Source organism: Xylona heveae (genome assembly GCF_001619985.1).
Source record: "Xylona heveae TC161 unplaced genomic scaffold L228scaffold_9, whole genome shotgun sequence".
NCBI lineage: Eukaryota > Fungi > Ascomycota > Xylonomycetes > Xylonales > Xylonaceae > Xylona > Xylona heveae.
The window spans coordinates 921,914-941,982 of record NW_017264201.1 but is presented as its reverse complement, the minus strand read 5'-3'; the positions used below and the strand labels follow the sequence as shown (position 1 = coordinate 941,982).

Genomic DNA, 20,069 nt, shown 5'->3' with positions numbered 1-20,069 from the left:
ATTGAGATTTGATAAAAAATTGACTGGGAGAAGTACTAGCTTAGATTGAAGAGATAGAAGCGCTGAATTGCGCCAAAGCGCTACAAATGCTAGCAGATTAGAAAAAAAAAGAAAGAACAGTAGGCAAAGGATGTGGAACAGAACTCCGCAGGTAACGAAACGGTAAGACTGGGCATAGAAAACATGAGGAAGAAGGCGGGGTAAAAGTGAAACGGTGGGCAGAAATAATTGAAGTAGGAAAGGTGGAAACGAAAATGGAAAGGGAGAACAAAAGAAGAAAAGAAGTAAAAAAGAAAAGTTGAGAAGGGAAGCGGAAAAGAAGATTTGAGAAGTGGAGAGAAAGCAAGAAAAGAGAAAAAGCGAATGGAGACGCCTTTGAGAAGTAATGAAGAAGAGAAAGAAAGATTGAATAAATTGGGACTTAGAAGAAATGTTTGCGAAGAGAGAAAGGAATAGTGTGAGTTGATTGGAAAGTTCAAGCGGAACGGAATGGGGGAAAATAATGATCAAAGGGTACGAATAGAACGGATACGCTAGCTGAAGCACAAGTCAAAGCGTCCATCACTGGCCGAGGAAAGCGAATAAATGGAAAAAGGAATTGGAAAAAGGAATTGGAAAAAGCAAAAGAAACGGAATAGTTGAAAGCCGGCGAAAGCAAGAGGACAAACCAGAGGCTTGATAAGGAATGCACCAGTCTGTCCAGCAGAATGGAACGCATTTCATGTCTGACGGTCTTAATGAGCAAGGAGAAGAGCGAGCGTAGCGTAATTGGCCGATGTTGTGACAAGAACGTCGAATCGTCAAGCATGTAATGAGCTTAACCAAAGGTAAGCATTGCGATGGCAATAAACTGAGAAAATTGAGCAGCCAAGCTTGATCGCGATTGGCGCTTCATGGAGTAAAGTTTCGTCGAGCGGGCAAATCAGCTATTGCGCGGTATTAGAAACCTGTCATTGCATTCTCGAGGCGGCAATTGCTGCTTCGAGGGAACGAGAAGAAGTTGCGCTCATACCACTAGATCGAGTCCCAGTCGAAGAAGAAGCAGGTCCGGTCCCGCCGAGGTTGCTGGAAGTCTGCAGGACAGCGAGGAGCGCGGCTTCAAGAATGGCATTCTTCCTCTCCATGGCATTGAGTCGCGCCTCCATCTTTAGCTCCAGATCAGTCGACGAGGTAAGTGATGAGCGACCGGATCCGGTTGATCTGGCCTTGTCGGAACCTGGGCCTTTGACGGTCCGATTGCTGGATGGTGACGATGAGGATGAGGTTGTGGCAAGTGATGTTAACAATACTGGCTCAAGATGGGTTTGGGCTGGGTGATTTGCCTGATCGTGGTCTGCGGATCCGGCCGCTGATTGAATGTGAGTTGGAGAAGTGGGATTGGAATTAGCCTCTGGTGATTGAGAGATTGTGGTGATAATGGTCGGGTTAATGGATTGCTCAGGTTCAATTGGACCGACCGCATCGACGGATTTCTGGGAAACGGCTTCAAGCCTATTGCTAGTATCGTATTGTGTTGTGGGAACTTGATCAATGACTTGCATGATTGGAGAAAATGTATTAAGGTGTCGCTGAGCGTCCTTGAGCTGCCGTCCCATTGAACTGAGACTGCTGGAGCCTTGGCTCACACCAGAAAACCCTGAACTTCGGCTTGTCCTGCTATCCGAAAACGCACTCTTTGGGAGAGGGAAAAACGCTGTTATTGGCTCTGATCTGTCGCAGAGCATCTTGGCCATGGTGGGGTCAAAATTGACCTCAACCCCTCTCCTTTCTAATGAAGCCCGAGCAGCTTCGAGATCACGTAATTTTCGAGCACGTACGGAATCCTCGCGGCCTTTTCTAGCCCTTTGAGCACTCTCAGAAGCCCGTTCTCTTCCAGAAGTATCAATTCTCGTGTGCTTTCCTGAAGCTAATGCACCGTCGGAAGTACTTCGATAGGTTGGTAGTTGAGGCTGGCTCTCGGATCGCAGTGGATCATGTCGAATTACACCGCCTGGCCGGTTTGAAGTCATGGATTCTCGAATGTTGAGTCGAGCCGTAGCATCTTCCAGGGACGCGGACGACGAGCGCAAGCTTTGAAGGCTTCTTGCACCTTGGCTGGCGGCCTTTCGCGCAGTGTTAATGTAGCGGATGCGGCCATGATGATTCTCGGGCAGAGAAGGAAGGGCTCTTGTCGGCGCTGGACCAGGTCGAGGAGGTTTGTATCCAATATTTGTGTACTGCCCGACAACTCCAGCTGGCCGGTGCATGTCGGCTCGCAAAGCGTTCATAACAACTCCGCTCGATGCATCAGAGTACACTGTTTCCGCCACGGAGCCAATAGCTGACTGCATTGATGCACGGTCCGTGGAGCGACGTTTTTCTGTACCTGAATGAGGTGAGGTTGTGCAGGAAAGAGTAATGGCACTGTCTGAGGGATGGAGATTCTTCCTCTGGATGCTCGACACTCGAGAGGGTGGACCAGTAGCAATCGGTGATGCTATTCCTGGGGTAGATGGGTCCCAAGCAGCGTAAATACTTCCGGAGTGGTGAATACTGCTTGCGCCGGATAATGGGCTGGTAACACCTCGTGTCGCTTTCTTCGGAGTAGGCTGCTTTGGCTCCTCTTCTACTTGCTGCAGCGGCTGTCCATTGGCAGATGCGGTCGAGTTTGAGGAGCTCGCATACCGCGCCAGCTTGCTGTTCTCCAGTGCATGATTGATATACGGAAGATATATATCCAATGCTTCGCGTCCAAGATTCTCTGATGCATCTTTCCAGCTAAGAGGAAGAGGCGGAGGTTTGAACGGATGTGAGGCCTGGCTGGAACGCGATGTACCACGGCTCCTACCCGCTACCGTGCTTGCAACAGTATTTGGACCTGTCGAGTGCTTCTCGAAAAAACGAACATCTGCGTCACCCGTCCTATTCGTCATCGGTGAGCTATTGAGAGATGAGCTGTCATCCCCAAGATTGTACTCGTCAAAGCCAGGTGCTTTGATAGCCAAATATCGTTTACCTAAACGTGCTTGGATTAGCTCCATTATTTTCTTTTATTTTCCGGACGCTGCCAAATTCTTACCCTGAGCAGACTTCTTCATAATAACAGAATCAGGCAACCTCTGTGATGATGAGATATCCTTCGCATGCGCATGACTTTTCTTTGAGACTGATCGATGTGGCTTCAAAAATCGAAACGCCGACTTGGAATGCGTCGGATGAGAATGGGGCTGCGAGTGAGTCTGAGTGCTTGCAGGAGGACCAGTGTGGCGAAGAAAATAGGCAAGTTCAAAGGTTGGACTCCGGGGCCGTTCGCCTGGATAACCCATGGCGTGAGTAGGTTTCCCCAAGGACTTGTCAATCGAGGAAAAGGAAATTTCGGACAACGGTCGAGAAGCTTTCGTCCGGCGTTGCCTGTCCAAAGACCCACCCATCTCATCCATATTGTAATGTAGCTGGGTCGCTGAAAGTGAAGATATAGGATCCTCCATGATGTCTACCGTCCACCTTCTCTCTCCAAACTGGGACTGTCTGTCCTACAGAATACGTTCTTGTAACAGCGTAATTTGGATCTCCCACTCGTTCAGAATCTCGCGATAGGGTTTCTGGACAGCCGTTGCAACGGTAACTGGAGTTCTTTACTGTTTGAAGTTACTGAAGCAAGAGTGAAGTTAGTCACCCATCTCTTATGCTCGTCTAAGGCGACCAGTGAATGGGGCAATCCCGCTAAGGATGTGAGGCTGCAGCTTGACAGCGATGCAAGATGCGCAGGAGAGTGAATAAGTAAATCAAGGCATGAACAAGGGATTAGACATGTATGACGATTTTTACGAAAAGTGTATCAATGAATAACGCAAATGTTCGCACATAGTCAGGTCTCAGTAGCCCAAATCGCCGAGATCACAACACCACCTGAACATGTAATCTTCAGAAATGGTTGGCCGATGGTATCCGCACAGACGACAAGCGGCAAAAGACTCTGAAGAGACTGAGGTTGTACGAACGCAGGTATCTGGAACGAAGACCGAAGAATGGGGAGAGAAAAACTAAAGAAAAGAGAAATGGAAGAGGAAAGAGGTTGCAGGAGATCAATGCACCGATACCTATTTGTCAAAGAGTATTTTTACCTCCTGCGGATACAGCGGATGGAAAGTGTACAGTATATTTAGACGGAGCCAACGAGGGAAAGGCATTGAGGCACAGAGAACCGCCGACGACCTCATGGAGCATGCTGCATCGCGAACTCGAGCTTCTCAATTGGCAATGTCTCTGAATGGGCTGCACCAAAAAGAGGTCTCGACAGCGGCGGCTGGACGGAGAGGCTGGAGGGGAAAGCCTATTCAAGTGGTTGGATAAAATGTGCGGGGAGAGTAAAAGGAAAAGCTCGTCCCATGTGCGGACGCAAGGGATGATGAGCGTCTGACGGTGTCTCCACCTGAGACGTACGACGAAATATCAGCAAAGTAGAAACAGTACTGGACGAACAAGAGGAGGGCCAGCCGATTTATGGGCAACGCGGATGGCGCATCGGCTCAGCGTCTGGCTCTTTCTTCCCCCCTTTCTGTAATCTTTTCTCGTCGCTCTCTCAAAACTGCCGCATCCACACGCGTTAAATGCGCCGCCGGGAAAAAGGGCAGAGCGATGATGATGCGCCAGCACATCCAAAGACCCGAAGCAAGTAAGTCAGGCCACAAGATTGATAGCCAGCCCAAGGAAGTGATCCAGACGCGTTATGCAGGAGGGAAGAGTCAAAATTTGGATGTTTCTTTTCCTTTGAGCCAAAAAGCGAAAAGGAGAGAGGGAGCAGCGAAGTCGGCCAGTTGGTCGGTCAGACATGGTCTTCTCCTGCACAGTAAATCTAGCTGCAGAGCTCATGATGAAAAGAGCCCCGCCACATGCATTGAGCGACGCTTTTCTCTGCGGGCCGAGCGCAAGAGATGTAGGAGCACGACTTGCGATAGAATTGCAGTAGCAGCACCTGGTAAATTACCACGAGTCCTTCTGCTTCAATTCTCTTCATCATGTCTGTATCTCGTGCACATGCCCGTAACCCCATGAGCGACTGCAAAGATCCATGGAACGCTGTATGCGTACCATGGTAATCAACATCCATGTAAGATGCACGTCGAATGCGACACGGGATGATGGGGAACCACAACAGAGATACAAAAGCTGATCCCCTGTACCATGAATTTTGGGGAACAGGGCAAGGTAAGTGTAAGCGGGTGGCTCAGGCCCGACCCGAGCGAGGCTGATCGCCATCGTCGAGATAATGGGGGTATGAGAGTCGATCATCCGCAATGATGGATATATCTGGTCAAAGCGTTCGAATCGATTCAAGACGCCGTTGGGAAAATCTCGGGTCTTAGACTGTTCATCGCCAGCTACTGGCTATATCTGATTGAAAAATGCGCAGCAAAATTGTCGAGCGGAACTGGAGGTCTAACCAATGTGACCTTTCACAATTTGTTCGGTTCGTCTTTTTGGCCCCTGCATCGTTGCGGCCGAACGAGAAGCCGGTATATGGCTTGCATGAGTGTCACTGCAGCACCGTAAAGTATAATCCAGGGTGAAGTTCTACATGCAAAGCATGTCAGCAATCATGATTCGTATGGCATGGAGAGCACTGTACCACCGCCAATGGCCCTGAACCCACCAGCAAGGTAATAGTTCATTGATCCTCTACAGAGGTACCGAAGGCATTGAAGCAGTGGCAGATGAAGCCAACGGAGCAGGGGGGTTACAGATCGGCAATTGCTCCGTGCATTTGGTCTACCGGAGTATATAATGTGTATCACCACTCCACGAACCAGGGAGCCAAAAAGAAACGGCATGTTGTATCATTTGTGTCTGACCACACCGCCCTCTAGAGATGCATCTTAATTAGACACTGTTGCATCTTATGTCACACAGAATGATCCCCTGATGGGCACTTTTGGGAGTACATGGCAAATGCCCTAGGATCCATCGCTTATGATTCAGTGCAATTGGTATTCTGAATCAGCAAGTGTATACTCCATTCAAGGTGAAGGGTTTGAACATGTCGATGTTCCAAATATTCGAGTCTTGATCGAATCCTACTTTTCTATACGGAGTAATTGTACATTTCCGGTTTGAGCGCTTCTCACCACCCTCAACATCGGCTTTGCCTCCTCGCCGCAGCAACTCAGCCCCTTAGCCACCCCCGTCACATGATATCAATGCTGGTGATGATTTTGCTCCTGATGGATAAAACGATATAGAATACATGTATAAAATAGCCACTATAAACTTGTTTAGATATACCAATACATTCTCTCAAATCATTAGCTGAAGCCGACTCCATGGATTTTCACCTTTCAAGGTTCCCTCTAAGAGTGATCTTCCGCTATAAACTAGCGAGGGCAGGCCCCATTTAGCGAAGGACTTTAACCATAACTTTGCAAGAGTAACGCAACCGAGGAGGCCATTTTACCGCTATGTATAAGTTACGCTTCTTCGGCCCTTCGCAAGCAAACAGCTACCCTCCAGGCTAAGTTGTGTTACTCCATTCAGCTGATTAATGTGAAAGGCAAAATGAAGTTCAGTTGCGAATGAGATTTGATTTTTTGCTTGTTCCTCTGACTAAAAATTGGCTGATTGAGCCCATTTGGCGTCCCTTGTGTTGCTTAGGCCTTCTATTTCATTTCTATAGATGCCTATGTGGTTACGGGAGAAAACCCAAGTACATTCTACACAATCATGATTTCTTCTTCGGTGAACTGTCTTCAAATGCACTTTGATTCTGGCATCTGCCCGCTCAGTCTTTTGCTTCAAAGTTGAGCGGCGGCGCTGCTATGGTGCGCTGGATCATTTGATGCCGTTTGATGAGACTGGGATTCGCGCTGTTTGCATCGAACAGAGTATGGCTGGATTGGATGATTCCTTTATCTTGTCATTGGATTCTTCACTCTTCCTTGAGTTTGGAACAATTGCTGCAATCAAGAATTCTGAGCAGCTCTGTTATATTAAAGAAGCCTTTGCCTCCTGCTCCTCCTACTTCAACTCATTTTGTGATAGCTTGTCTAAGGGACTGTTTACGTCTACTTGCCCAGCAGATTTCCCCATATCTGCCATTCCCCGAGATATTTGGTAGTGTGCCAAAAGCTTCTCCAAGACGCAAGTACCTCTATTATTCCTCGTGCTTTTCTGTAATCGCAGATAAAATGGTCAACAGCTGGATTCCTCCTGAAGTCCGGCCCCTGGATCCACCACGGCTCACACTCCCTCGCCCCTGCTGTGAGCAGTGTCTGAAGGAACAATCGACTTCACCTGGCCTGAAATGTACCTCGCCAGTAGGCCAGAATCGGTGTACCTCCTGCGCGAAGTCATCAAAAGAGTGTCGCCCGGTGAGCATGATAACCCGTCCTGATGGCTTCGCCGCTAACTAATCATAGATTGATCCCAGGTTTTGGGAACGGGCTGCCTCACTCCTTCGACTCAGTGATGAGGTAGCAACGGCCCCCAAGCCTATTAGAGATAGGAAATCTCTTCTTCAGAAGGAGTGCTCTGACATTTCATTCCGTATAAATGCGTTCCATCGTCGCCAAAATCTCTCCCGGGGCAACTGGGAGCAGGCAGTAATGCGGACACTGCTAAGCATCGACAGCGCGACCCGACAGCTCGTCACCGTCGAGAGGTGGCCACAAGTAAGTTATTTCCTGGGCAGCTAGTGACGGGATTTGCCTGAGACTTTCTGGAAACAGGCTCGTTTGCCCCCTCTTGAGGAGGAGGTTGAGACCGAATTCGATGGCATCCCGGACTACAATAGTCGATTCGCTGAATGCAGTCATGAAAACACCGACGATATAAATGAGAGCAAGACGAAACAACAAGATACAAGAAAGGAAGAGGAGATGAAACTGGAAGAAAATCAGGCCTTGGAAGAGATCATCGAGGAAGAAGCAAACAGAATCATGACTCGGCTTCGTGAACGATTGTCTGAGCGACGGCGACAAAACACACCACAGCAGCAGGAGAAGCCAATGCCGAAAAAGCGCAGGATAGCTGGAGTGAGAAATTAGCATTTAGATTCTTTTTATTTACATTATTCATAATCTAAATGGGTCCAGTACTCTGTATATCAACCCTAAATACAAGAGTTGACGTTGTTACCGTAGGTTAGTGGACTGAACTTCTCTAAAATTCTCGCTTGTCTTGCCCAAGGCTTCGGTCCGCGCGGCAGGGCGGCAGCTATATTATTAGCCTTTCCGCTACAGAGACTTTTTAATGGACTGACATCGAGAATCCTCAGCTATTACAGCGTAAAGTATTGCATACAAACGACATATTGTGCCCAAGGCAATAGACTTATCCTTAAGCTACAGGGAGTACGCTCATTTAAAAAACAAAGATGTCGCAGGGAGCGGAGTCAATAGAGAAACATCTCAAGTATCTCGATTTTGCTCGAATATTCAACAACTGCCCTCAAACAGATCACTCTAAGTACGCAAGTGGAGCCAATGTTAATGAGGATATCAAGCCGGTATACATGGATGTCGCAAAGGATAGAGGCTTAGCGGCCTTCGACCGCTCTCAATTCTGATAGGGCCATGGCTTGGGTAAGGCAACGAGGCTGAGACGTGCAGCAGCAGGGCTGTGAACATGCGCACTTCTCTACCTTCCGTGGTTGAGCTACGAAGCAAATTTAACCATTTCCATGAATCTGCAGCAATTCTAGCTCGCTTTTGTCATAACTTTTGACTCTTTCAACTTCCTTTACATCTTCTATTTCTTCAGGGATCTTTGTCATGGACATTGCAACAGGTGTTGTTGGTTGCTTTGGGGTCGCTGTCCAGCTCATTGAAACTGTCGACAAGATTCAGAAATTCCTTCGTTCTCTGGATGAAGTTCCTGAAGATTTGGCTACAATCAATTCGGCTTTGACTGTGATTCGAATTGTCTTGATCAAAATCAAGGCTGTCGGCAATATCTGCAATAATGACCAGGCATTATTGACTGCGCTACCTGAATGTGAGCGGGCTGTCAATTTTCTGGATAGCGTGGTCAAAGACCTCGAACGAGGTGTAGATGACATGCATTGGGTACAGCGGATCCGGGCCAGAATCAAAGCAGCGAGGAGAGAGGGAAAACTCGAGAAACTGGAGAGCAAACTAGAGCAAGCAAAAAGTACCTTGCTTTTGGCAGTGAAGTACGTTAACCGCTCACCATGGTGATTTCCGCCAAGAGAGATCGCTGCATTTTGATCTCACTCTTTCAGATATGCATTCTGATTCTGTTAAATTTCTGTCCAACAGTTTACAGGAAGTCGAAATGATGCAGACAATCGTGCAACAATTGGCTGCTATGCATGTTCGGGATTTAACAAATGCAATCAGTGTTTGTTCCTATCCTACTTACGAAGCAGAGCCTCTCAATTGTAGCAAGGATGCGATCAATCATTTACTTCCGTGTCCTTCGGATCTCCTCAAAAGGGCTCCAGATATTGATCGGGGGAAATGTTGTGGCCAGAAAATATCAAGCTCGCTCTCTACGAGCTCAGGAGCCCCAAGCTTCGAACAAAACACAGGAGGTGAACCATCCATAGTAATAAAATCCTTTATACTGCCTGCTGATTTCATCTTTCGAAGGCTCGGTCAGCAACAACAACAACAGTACGATGATGGAGAATGCGCTATCAGTCAACTATGGGAGGTCATCGGTTGCACGGATGCGTGCACGAGAAACGCTGAGTCGGGCAGACTTTTGGAACATGAGGACAATACTTGGGTTCATGCATTTCTCATCAAAAAAGTATAAACAGGCGAAATCTCATTTTGCAAATAAGGACGGAAGATTGTATGAAGGCGAAGAATTTGTTCTTGAAACGTCATTCCAACTGATGCCTTCATCATGGCTGACTTGGCTTGGTATAACCTCGGCGCTCACTGCAAGCATTACGAAATCAAGCTACACTGGCTGGAAAGCCGCTTTGCGGGTGTACAATGTGAAAACCCGAAACCTCTCTGAGAGTAGCTGCCTATTAGGGAAAGCGGGATAGCTAATACGTAACGCAAAGGTTGTTCCGGATAACTCTCCTGTATTTGCCTTATGTGCGACTGGAAATATTTCTGGGGTAATGGGATTATTTGCTCAGGGGCTTGCGTCACCCTTTGACGTGTCCTCCGACGGATACACGCTGTTACATGTAAGGAAGAGAAAAATATTTCAATGCTCTCTAAGCTAACGTATACATAGATTGCAGCTGGAAACCTTCATCCTGAGTTAATAAGACTTCTTTTGCAACACGGAGCAGATGGGACAGCCAGAACCGGGGAGCATGCCTTGTAAGTCGAGATATATTTAATTCTTTCAATCCTTAGGCTGACACACTTTCAGGATGCCCTGGGAAATGACAGCAATTTTCCCCTGTGTGACGCTAGGTATTCGATATAAGAGATCTTACCCTTACATGTTCTGCCGTTTCAATAAACTTCAGGTCCAGAACGACTATGAGACTTACAACATGCAGAGGAGGGTTTTGCTCGCCCTGACAGAGCTTGAAAGAAATCAAATACTTATTGATTGTCCTACAACAAGCAAATTTTCCACCTTTCAAACGATGCTTGTACTGGAAGAAACCCTCACCGCCAATGAATTTTGTGCCTCTACTCATAACGAGGCCGGATCATCTCGGCCTTGCTCTTGGCTGCTTAGAAATCTCCAACATTCGGATGAAGGTCCTTCTTGGATGGATCTTATTGTTCAAGTTCTTCTCCTCGGCTTTGTAGACCTCCCTGATTTGGTACGTGAGATTCGTCAGTACTACAATGACGAATCTCTCAAAGCAGATATGTATCAGGTGGCAAGGGGAGGTCTTGACCGGACTGAATACGATGACGGCACCAAGACATTCGTAAGTGAAGTAAGAAAATACGGTTTTAGCAATTTTAAAGTATTTTTGGAAGAGATCAAGGACATACATTTTATTATCACCAAACCCTTTTACAATTTCGAGCTAGAGAGATGGACAACACAACCAGGAACTTTAGCAAGAGCAGCCCTGGCTGAACAGCTAAGCTTCTGGTGGTTTCGGTTTTTATTAGAATACTTGAACGTCAATCTGGAGGAGTTTGCGATACAAGAATGCGCGGTGCTTGATGATGGCTGGACACCGAAAACGTTTATCGCACTTTTCGAAGACCAGACTCCTCTCTATGAGGACCAGTTCGTCTTTCTTGATTTCGATAGATCTTGCCGCCTATGTGGGTCGTTTCCGTATACCCAGTATTGGTCTCGTAACCCATGGAATGAGCTCTGGAGAGAGCACGTCAAGAAGATAAAGGCCGGGTTCAGCCCTGATGACCCAGAATCAGAGAAAGAGCGAGCGTTGCAAAGAGATTGTGAAAGATGGACACATGGCTTTGCATGCGAAGACATTTGCATACAGTGCCAATTAAGTATGGAAGAGAAGCTAGATATGGAGAGGGAAGATTGTCAGGAGAACTCTCCATTTCTCCTCGACATTGACATCTGATTCATTCGGCTCAATCTCGATTACATCAATCATCATGACTCGGCTCCGTGAACGATTATCTGAGCGGCAGCGACAATCCAAACAACAGTAGCAGAAGCGGAAGCGGAAGCCATTGTAGAAAAGGCACACTCTAGCTAGCATTCAGATAGCTTGAGTATCCTACCATGTTCCCTTAGCACAAGACTCAATCGTTCTAACTATTTGTATATCTTTGATAAAACCTAAATCGATGTGGTCATGTAGTTGTCGTGGTGTACTTTCTGTAGTCGAGTTTACCCGCCTTAAAGTGCCTTGCTCCTTCTCTAGAACCTCGACCCGCACCGCTGCTATGGTAGCCTTTCCGCTGCTGAGAGTATTAGCGGACCAACAAGAAGAATACTCAGGTAGGTAAACTATAGTTCGCCAGTGAGGACGGCGCGGTCAAAGTCTGGACGATCAAGTACACCATCTGCCAAGCCGCAAGCTTCCTGGCTTCTTTACGCACAAGGGGTTGCTGACTTCGCATGGCTCTGCTCAGGTGATACGAAGGAGTACAGGGACAGGAGTTACTTGATATACACCCTCTTCCTCCTTATACACACACATAGTTACCTCCTAGGCTTTCCTCAAATCCCTAGGCCTGAGTAAGGGCATGCTGCCCAATACGGGCAACAATAATATCTGAGGTGCCGAGCTATCCCCCCGCGTGTCGTGGATAGCCTCCCATGAAGGGGGAAATTTTAGCATAAGCAATGCCAGATATTCAGTCGTTGCTCCTAGACTTCCAATGCTATTACTTTGACTTTCGACCTCGACCTCGACCTCGACCTCAATCTATGCATTGGTTAATCAACCTATCAGCCCTAACCTCTCACAATTGAACAGCAAACGCAGTGCGACCTCACTTGGTCACTTGTGCAAATCTCCAAAAACATGTTCTTCTTAAAACCAGACGGGACACGAGTGAAAGAGCGAATTATTGGCACAGGGAATTTTGGAGTCGTCTTAGAATGGGGCTCGTATGCTTTAAAAATTCCACGAGTCGAAGATACCGCGGATATGGCTGCGCAGGATCGCCAGGAAATTGAATACCGGAATGACTGCAACCGGTTCGCTTTCGCCATAGAGAAAAGAGTTTACAGTCGAGTAAGACATTGCGGCGACGGAATTGCCACATGCATCGATATATCCGATGACGGTATCTTACTGGCTTACTACAAGCGGGGAACTGTTGAAGAATACATGGAGAAACAAGCGACAGAGCCAGAAAGACGACAGAAAGCAAAATGGATATCCTCCGTTCTCAAAGCAGTGCACAGCCTTCATGATTCGAAAATACTAATCTATGACCTTGCCGTTCGAAACCTGCTCATTGCGGATGATAGCCAGTCGCTCAAAATGATGGACTTTGGCCAGTGTTCAGTCCTGGCGGATGACGACGACATTGCAACTGCTAATGATGGTGGCCTGACGGCGAAAGTTGACCTGTTTCACCTGGGCTGTGTCATCTACTCCATCGAGGCCTGGCGGGTATACGAGTGCGATCTTCTGGAAACAGGGTTTGAGCTGCCTCCGCTCAATGCACTTCCATCTGTGAGCGGTCTTGTTTTTGGTGGAATTATTGAAAAGTGTTGGACCGGGCAGTATCAGTCTACGGATCAACTTTGCCGGGAAGCAAGTAAAATTTTAGAATTACTTGATTGATTTCCAGAGGCCCACAGATCGCTAGCATGTTAGAAAGAAATAGACGTGGATGCTCAGAGGTGGATAATGGCATGAGTTGATGGCCATGAGGTATTTGACAACCGACTCAGTCATGATCCTTGGCCTTCTAAGGCTGTTGTAAGTAATGGAAAAGGCATCTGCCCGCTGGATATAACTACAGCTGAGAGAGAGAAAAGGACAGAGAGAAAGACAGACAGCGAGAGATAAGGCAGATATTCGTAAATTCTATTTCGATTTAAATGCATGATATAACGCTATGCTATGCTATGCCAGGTACGGATGTATGTACTATACTATCCTGTAATGCGTCCTGTACTGTGCCGGACTATACTATAAGGTACGTCATGCCAGATATGTGATGATTCGAGACGACATGGTACGAATCAGTCATGACATGGATATAAAACGATTAAGTGGAGTTTTGTCCCCATTTCCCGATGATCGCGATGGCCGAGACCGGATCTGGACGCTTAAAAGAAGAAACCGGCTCTCTGACCCTTCAATAAAGAAGTCAGATTTTAGACCCTTAAAAGAAAAAACCAGATCTAGACTGTTGAAGAATACTTTGAAGAATATAAAATTCTCAAGTACTAACCGAAGAATCACTTCTTTCCAAGAGGATTCAGCGAATCAAAAACGTCTCTGGCCGGACCGCCACGCATACTGTCACTTGTATTTCCAGTGGCGCCCGTGCCGCCACCCCCACCACCGCCAGTACTAACAGCCTCTGCGACTTTCTGCTGCTGCGCTCTGCGCATACTTTCCAGTCTCTCGAAGCGACTGAGCGCGGCGTGGCCGTGGTCGGTGAGGGGCGGCAAGGGATCAATATCTCGCCAGGAACCGCGGCTGCGTTTGCCCTGCTCGCCCCACATGCTGACGCGCTGGACTTTGCGGAGTCTGGTGAGGCAGGTATAGCAGACGGCGATGGCGGCGACGGTGGCGAAGGTGCTGACGGTGACGAAGCCGTAGTCTGTTTCTTCGATAAAATTCTCCAAGTTCATGCCGTAGAGCGAGGCGACGAAGGCACCGGCGCCGATGCCGAGTGTGCCAATGGAGAATTTGAGATCGAGGAGCATAAGGGAGTTGCGGTTGGCGTCGAGAATGGCTTTGACTCTATTTGGATTCGTTAGCGGGCTGGAAGAGAAAAGGGGAGAGGGGGGGGGTTAAAGAGAGAGCAATTGGGTCTAGAAATAACAGGGTCGAGTACTTACATTTCTTCAGTGTTCCTGATATTCGAGACCAGATTGCCCGAGGCTTGGACGATTTCTTCAGAAACTTTATGGTATGATTCGAGTAGCATCTCGACTTCGGTATGGTCTTCCTCGCCGCGGGTCTTGCCGCTGGCCTTTTCAGTGAGATACATGGATGCAAGGTCGTCGTCGGCTTCGAGTAAGTCGTCAATAGCTTCTCGAACGAGCCGTGCTTTCTGCTCGAATGTGCCAAGTTTCTTGGAGTAAATGAGCAAATGCCGTAGCTTGTCGCGGTCAATGTCTTCTTCTAGCTCGCGCAGGACACGCACGACAGGTTCGCGGACGCCTTCGAATTCGCCTTCTAATGCGGTAGTCACGCTGATGAGTACCGCTTCGAGAGCGCGGAATTCGTATGGTAGCCCGCCCAATCCTTCGCCGCGTTGTCGTAGTTTGCCTTCCAGATCGTACATGAATACAGATTGGGTATAGGAGTCTGTAGACCCGTACGCGTCAAATACAAGGACCCGGTTGTGTTTGATGAGCACCCGAAGATGTAAAAGGTTGATGAGAATAGCTGATGGTCGGACGAGAATATTTGGGAGTAAGGAGGAATCGATCTTGCGGAGATCACGAGGCAATAAACCGTACTGTTGGGATATTGGAGTTAGCATCACTAGAGCGAGAAGGGGAATGAAACCAGGGATAGTTGCGAACCTTTGCGATTAATTCAGCTTTTCGAAACTCTCCGTTCACGAGAGTAACGTTTCCATTTTCGTCAAATTCAGTGCATCTTAATTTCAGCTCGTTTGGAGCTTTGAGCGCCAGGCCGCGTCCGGCGCTTGAAATCGAACTTTCGGTACCATCGTCGAGAAAACTGGGCCGGGGCGGAGACAGTTGATGCCGGCTGCCACGCGCGGGATATTTATCCTTCTTTCCCGCTTTGAATTCGAACAGACGTCGCAGCCAGGGAACACGGGTATCTGATGAGGAGTGGCGGACAGAAAGGTTCGCTGTAGGACATGTGAGGCGTAAAGTTGCGAGCGGCGAGATGGAGGGCGTGAAGAGACCGGGCGGTACTTCTGGCTTGTTCTGCTGCTGTTTTTTTCTTGGAGAGAAAAGATCGGAGGGCATGAAAGACGCTTGTAATGGCTGCGGATAAGTCGCAGAAGCTTGTGGCGACGACGATGACGACGACGACGGCGATGAGAATGGCGCAAATACTATCTGGTCTCTTTCCCAGCTTTTTGCGTAGGTCGTGTTCCGGCAACGCGGTGTCCAGATTTTATTCTCCCAGAAGCTAGCGCTAGGTTTTCTCCAAGCCTTTCGAACAGCAGATTGAGCCTTTGCATTCAGGTTCCGAGTTGTTTCAGTTCCTTGGTGTTCAAAAGCGTGTGGGATGGCGCAGTCAAAGCTGGCTCTCGGCCAGCGCTTTTCGGACCCATTCCGTGTCACATTGTCCCGGTTAAAGCAGAAAAGGCCGAGGGAATGTTGCACAGATTTATTCGATGGCGAGAAGCAGAGACCTTCAGCTTGTGATCTGAGAAATTTCAGGAGCGCAGACGATGGCACACATGTTGGACTTGCACCGCGATGCACAGTGGCCCTCATCGCGGCCTGTTTCGACCGGCGACAATCTTGCTCGAAAGCCTACTGCGCAAAGTGGTACAACTTCACAAGTAGAATTTTTCTATGAGCTGTATCGCCTGTGTCGTGCTTGTTCAGGAATTGTAAGCGTGATGTTCTGGCGTGACATGAGTACGAAAAATAATAAAGTCGCTAGGATTGATTTTCTGGATACTGGTCATCATCGCAGGATCCGTTATCTCCGTTGGGGAAAGTCTGAAAGGGAAAAGCCAACCATCAACTGTCTTTCACAAACGGTTCAGCAACAAGTTTTATTTTACCGAATTATAAACCAACAATCGGATAGATGGCCGAGCGGTTAAGGCGTGTGACTCAAGATCTAGGATCTTGCTCACCTAACGTGAGCACAAAAGCCTATCAGGTTTCTCATGGGGCAACCCGCGTGAGTTCGAATCTCACTCTATCCACTATTATTTTTTCTTTTCCTTTTTTTGGGCTGCTGAATTTGTTTTTCTTTATACCTTCCTTTTTTTTTTTTTACTTCAGGCTGAACATCTTTTCTGTTATCTTTTCAACCCATTAAAGCTGAGGGCTTGTATCAAAGGCGTATGATGGTAGGATAAATTAAGATGAAACACATTACTGGATGGCAAGTCAGACAAATGGAACATAGTGTATCACTACGAGAGAATGCTTGTAATCATGGTTTTATTACATAAAAAATGCTCCGAAATTTCACCGGGAATATGAAGAAGAGCGTAAAAGGAAGCTGAATGTGCCCAGAAATCGTCAAGCTTGGTACTTGTGATATCCTTGAACAGAAGTAATACCAGGGGCCAAACAGCAAACGGGGAATAAATTGGAGATGCGCGCTTATCAGAGCAAGGTAGCAAAGCCGAACCAAATCTAGTCTCACCGGCGAGAGATCCCTCCTACAATCTCCACATTACATTTTCAGAACAGAGACGACTTAGCTCACCTCCTCCTTGGTTCTTCGTCCCAATCGTCGTCTTCATCCTCGTCATCTAAAACGTTGTTAGCAAAATGGGTTACCATACAAAGATTCGGTAGTAGAGAGGCAGATACGTACCGCTTTGGCTGACCTTGGCTTTGCGCGCACTGAGTGCGGCGGCTAGGGCACCAGCCATCCCACCACCAGCTCCAGACGTAGGTTGCGATGAGCTTCCACCGCCACCGCCTCCACCCGCATTTCCGCCAACTGACGCTGCACTGCGATCATTCTTCTCGGCGTCACTAACTTTCTTGAGACTTCCGATTCCTCCAGCGCCGCGGATTTCGGCAAGCATGTTCCCTCTTCCACCTTCTGGTCGAGGAAGCGCGGGCGCGGGAGGTGCGGGTGGCGCACCTGGAGCGGGCGGACCACGGCCCGGTGGCAATGGAGGTGGAGGCGGGGCTCCGCCTGAGGGAGCAGGAGGAGCAGGAGGCGGACGTGCAGCAGTTGGTAAGGGTGGGGGTGGTGGAGGTGCTGGTGGCCCTCCTGCACCGGTTCCAGGCATAGGTGGCGGCGGAGGTGGCGGCGGTATGGGGGCAGCGGATGTAGGGGACTTGACCGGCAAAGGTGGAGGTGGAGGTGCGAGAGGGGGTGCCGTGTGCATCGTTGGGCTGTCCCGCGCAGGTGGCGGCGGTGGAACAGCCCCCCTTTGAGGGGGTGGTGGTGGGACGGATGAGGGCTGGAAAGGAGGTGGCACGCCGAATCTGGGCTTGGAGTCCGCGGCATCGTCGACAGGTGTCTTTGGTGGCCGTGGAGGTGGAGGTGGGCCAGGATTTGTGAGGGCGGCATTGGAGGTAGCACGCTGCCGTGCAGGAGGCGCTGGCGGTTCAGCGTGTGCATATTTTCCAGCATCTGGAATGGCCGGCGGAGCCCTGAACATCGGTGGGGGAGGCCCACGGGGTGGCGAAGGCTGTCGAGGCGGGGATTTGGCTGGCGGCGGTGACGGAGCTGGGGGAGGCGAGGGTATAGCATGCGCTTCTTGGCGTGTTCGTCGAGCTGGCGGCGGCGCAGGCGGAGGTCCTCTCTTAGAAGATGTTGTACTCCCGGTAGTTTGTGGGCTGATGGTATCGAGCTTAGCCAAACCAGGCGGAGCAGTTGGAGGCGGTGGCGGGGGTGCCTTTTCTCTCCGATCTGCGCCAGCGTTTCCATTTATGCCATTGGCATCGCCAGATGCCATTTTGCTCTCAATGTACGACTTGATGAACTCCGAGTTCGCCTCGATTTGATCAGGTGTAATACCCATCTCCATCAACTCGTTCAACAATGGTTTCCATGTCGGATCAACGTCATCCAAGGAACTGCTTCTTGTTCGAGCTGGGCTTCTCTCAACCGGGGTTGATCCTTTTGGAGGAATGATCGATTGTGCTGGTGGCTGAGAAGGCGCGGAAGAATGTCTGTGCGGGTGCAGCAGGCTCCCAATACCAAAACGACTGTGACTCTTGCCGCTAGGTCCGCTGGGTGCAGTTACGCCATTATTGAACGGAGTGGACCTCGTCGCTTTGCTTGCATTCTTCTCGCGCTCGTCCATCTTCTTCTTAAATTGCTTCGCTTCCTTTTCGTCGAGAAAGGACAAGCCAGCGAGGCAATCTTCTAACTCAAACGTATGGAAGAAGGTCCGATCTTGATTGTAAGAGAATGTATCGTATATCTCCTGATCCCAAATTACACCACGACTAGAAGGCTGGAAAGTTTATTAGTCCAATAAATTGACAAGACGTCAGCGATTTCTGCATTTCCGCTCCATTAGACCTACCGAAATATCCACAAGCTTGATCCAGTATGTGTTTCCCACAAGATCATTTGCTAGAACAGCCGCTCCCTGAAGCCCCGAATATGTCCATCGGTGTCGGTTCGGATAGGCCACATAGAGACGCGCGACGGCGACGGCATGAATCTTGTTTGCGGGCTTTGGGACCGTCCTTTTGACGGTCTCCTTATCCTCGTCGGAGAGAATGGACGGCATCGTAACGTAGCGCGACCTGCGACACGAATTGATCTGTATTTAACAATTGGGATGAGCCTAGCTCAAGGTATGTATCGCGCTCTCTTTGAATTTGAGCTTAAATCGCGTGAGAGGTGGTAAACGGAGCTTGTGTCGAGCGGAGTATTATGACGGATGTGACTATAGTTGACCTTACGTGATTACGGCTATCTCTCCCTTTAGGAAACAATGCCCCTTGGGACAGATCGTCCCTCAATCAAAGGCGAAATAAAACCCTCGAGACAAGGGATTCCCTGCAGAGCAGATACCTGCAGACAAAGGACAAAACGGGTGAAGGCCAAAGGAGAGCGGAGGGGTCGATGTAGAAAGATACACGATGATACTTGGGCACCATTCGGGGGGGAAGTTGAGTGGGTGACTTAGTGATGCGGCCAAGGCTGGCCAAGCCACAACCGATATACATGCTGTGGCGCAGCAGCTTGGCTAATTTGCGGGGGAAAATCGACCAACGAAGTCCCCTTCCGACCCCATAAATCCCAATCACGTTTCAAGTGGCACAAGACCAAAGTATTATAGAAGCATTCAAGTAGCTTATGTCTCTAGAAATTTAATGTAAAGCTTTGAAAGACCACCCTGCACCACTTGCGGTGTGGACGAGCATCCTACGCCAGCGTTTATATAAGAAGACAGGAAGTCGTGTTTGTAAGCGGAGTTGACGCTCAGCGGCCAGGCAGTATAGTAGATTTAATATCCAAACAGATATCTTTAAAAGGCTGAAACGGGTATGATTGAAGATACCGGTCTATCGTTTTGGACGCTGTGTCTGCTCGTTCAGGCTCTGACAAGCTTAGAATACCTTCATGCTTTTTAGTGTCACGCAAGGGGTCGTGGGTACATGCTATATAATATAATTTTCAATTGTCCACCTCCAACGTCCTTTGGCTAACTTTTCCTTTCATCATCCTTGCTCTGTTTGATCATTGAATCATATGGAGTCGTAAGATGATCGGAAACAATCATGTTGTCAGATGTTACATGTGTGGTATGGACCTTGGTGATACGGAGATTGAGTGGATGAATGACATGCATATTAGTATGCATCCCAATCGATTTACAGCGCATCTACTGACACCTCTAACAGTAAGATGGGACGGTCATGGTATGGAG

At 48.6% G+C, this 20,069-nt stretch overlaps 8 protein-coding genes and 1 non-coding gene across 9 annotated transcripts; 6 read left to right on the top strand and 3 right to left on the bottom strand.

Annotated features, from left to right (window-relative positions):
- Window positions 1-891: 891 nt before the first annotated feature.
- L228DRAFT_270100 (hypothetical protein) lies at window positions 892-3,467 on the bottom strand (the record flags this gene model as incomplete). Its single annotated transcript, XM_018335367.1, has 3 exons — window positions 892-926; window positions 1,013-2,995; window positions 3,059-3,467. The coding sequence occupies 3 exons, from the start codon at window positions 3,465-3,467 to the stop codon at window positions 892-894; spliced, it is 2,427 nt and encodes an 808-aa protein (XP_018186378.1).
- A 3,693-nt stretch (window positions 3,468-7,160) lies between these two features.
- On the top strand, window positions 7,161-8,018 carry L228DRAFT_270099 (hypothetical protein; the record flags this gene model as incomplete). The annotated part of the gene is made up of 3 exons (XM_018335366.1): window positions 7,161-7,343; window positions 7,392-7,643; window positions 7,701-8,018. The coding sequence occupies 3 exons, from the start codon at window positions 7,161-7,163 to the stop codon at window positions 8,016-8,018; spliced, it is 753 nt and encodes a 250-aa protein (XP_018186377.1).
- Window positions 8,019-8,336: 318 nt separating this feature from the next.
- L228DRAFT_249636 (hypothetical protein) lies at window positions 8,337-9,314 on the top strand. The gene has a single exon (XM_018333132.1). It carries the CDS (start codon window positions 8,745-8,747, stop codon window positions 9,168-9,170), a length of 426 nt encoding a protein of 141 aa, XP_018186376.1. The 5' UTR covers window positions 8,337-8,744; the 3' UTR covers window positions 9,171-9,314.
- Window positions 9,106-10,090, top strand: L228DRAFT_249635 (hypothetical protein). Its single transcript, XM_018333131.1, has 2 exons — window positions 9,106-9,145; window positions 9,252-10,090. Exon 2 carries the CDS (start codon window positions 9,268-9,270, stop codon window positions 9,751-9,753), a length of 486 nt encoding a protein of 161 aa, XP_018186375.1. The 5' UTR covers window positions 9,106-9,145; window positions 9,252-9,267; the 3' UTR covers window positions 9,754-10,090.
- A 48-nt stretch (window positions 10,091-10,138) lies between these two features.
- Window positions 10,139-11,585, top strand: L228DRAFT_180078 (hypothetical protein). Its single transcript, XM_018329558.1, has 2 exons — window positions 10,139-10,280; window positions 10,333-11,585. Exon 2 carries the CDS (start codon window positions 10,334-10,336, stop codon window positions 11,468-11,470), a length of 1,137 nt encoding a protein of 378 aa, XP_018186374.1. The 5' UTR covers window positions 10,139-10,280; window position 10,333; the 3' UTR covers window positions 11,471-11,585.
- Window positions 11,586-12,073: 488 nt separating this feature from the next.
- On the top strand, window positions 12,074-13,445 carry L228DRAFT_284744 (hypothetical protein). The gene has a single exon (XM_018336258.1). The coding sequence runs from the start codon at window positions 12,383-12,385 to the stop codon at window positions 13,151-13,153; it is 771 nt and encodes a 256-aa protein (XP_018186373.1). The 5' UTR covers window positions 12,074-12,382; the 3' UTR covers window positions 13,154-13,445.
- A 331-nt stretch (window positions 13,446-13,776) lies between these two features.
- On the bottom strand, window positions 13,777-15,495 carry L228DRAFT_212991 (cora-domain-containing protein; the record flags this gene model as incomplete). The annotated part of the gene is made up of 3 exons (XM_018329963.1): window positions 13,777-14,287; window positions 14,386-15,011; window positions 15,079-15,495. 3 exons carry the CDS (start codon window positions 15,493-15,495, stop codon window positions 13,777-13,779), a joined length of 1,554 nt encoding a protein of 517 aa, XP_018186372.1.
- Window positions 15,496-16,288: 793 nt separating this feature from the next.
- On the top strand, window positions 16,289-16,415 carry L228DRAFT_t108. Its single transcript has one exon. It is a non-coding gene; the product is annotated as a tRNA-Leu (tRNA).
- Window positions 16,416-16,634: 219 nt separating this feature from the next.
- On the bottom strand, window positions 16,635-19,241 carry L228DRAFT_249631 (WH1-domain-containing protein). The gene is made up of 3 exons (XM_018333130.1): window positions 18,714-19,241; window positions 17,039-18,641; window positions 16,635-16,973 (listed from the first exon to the last, which is right to left on the bottom strand). Exons 1-3 carry the CDS (start codon window positions 18,921-18,923, stop codon window positions 16,924-16,926), a joined length of 1,863 nt encoding a protein of 620 aa, XP_018186371.1. The 5' UTR covers window positions 18,924-19,241; the 3' UTR covers window positions 16,635-16,923.
- Window positions 19,242-20,069: the final 828 nt, after the last annotated feature.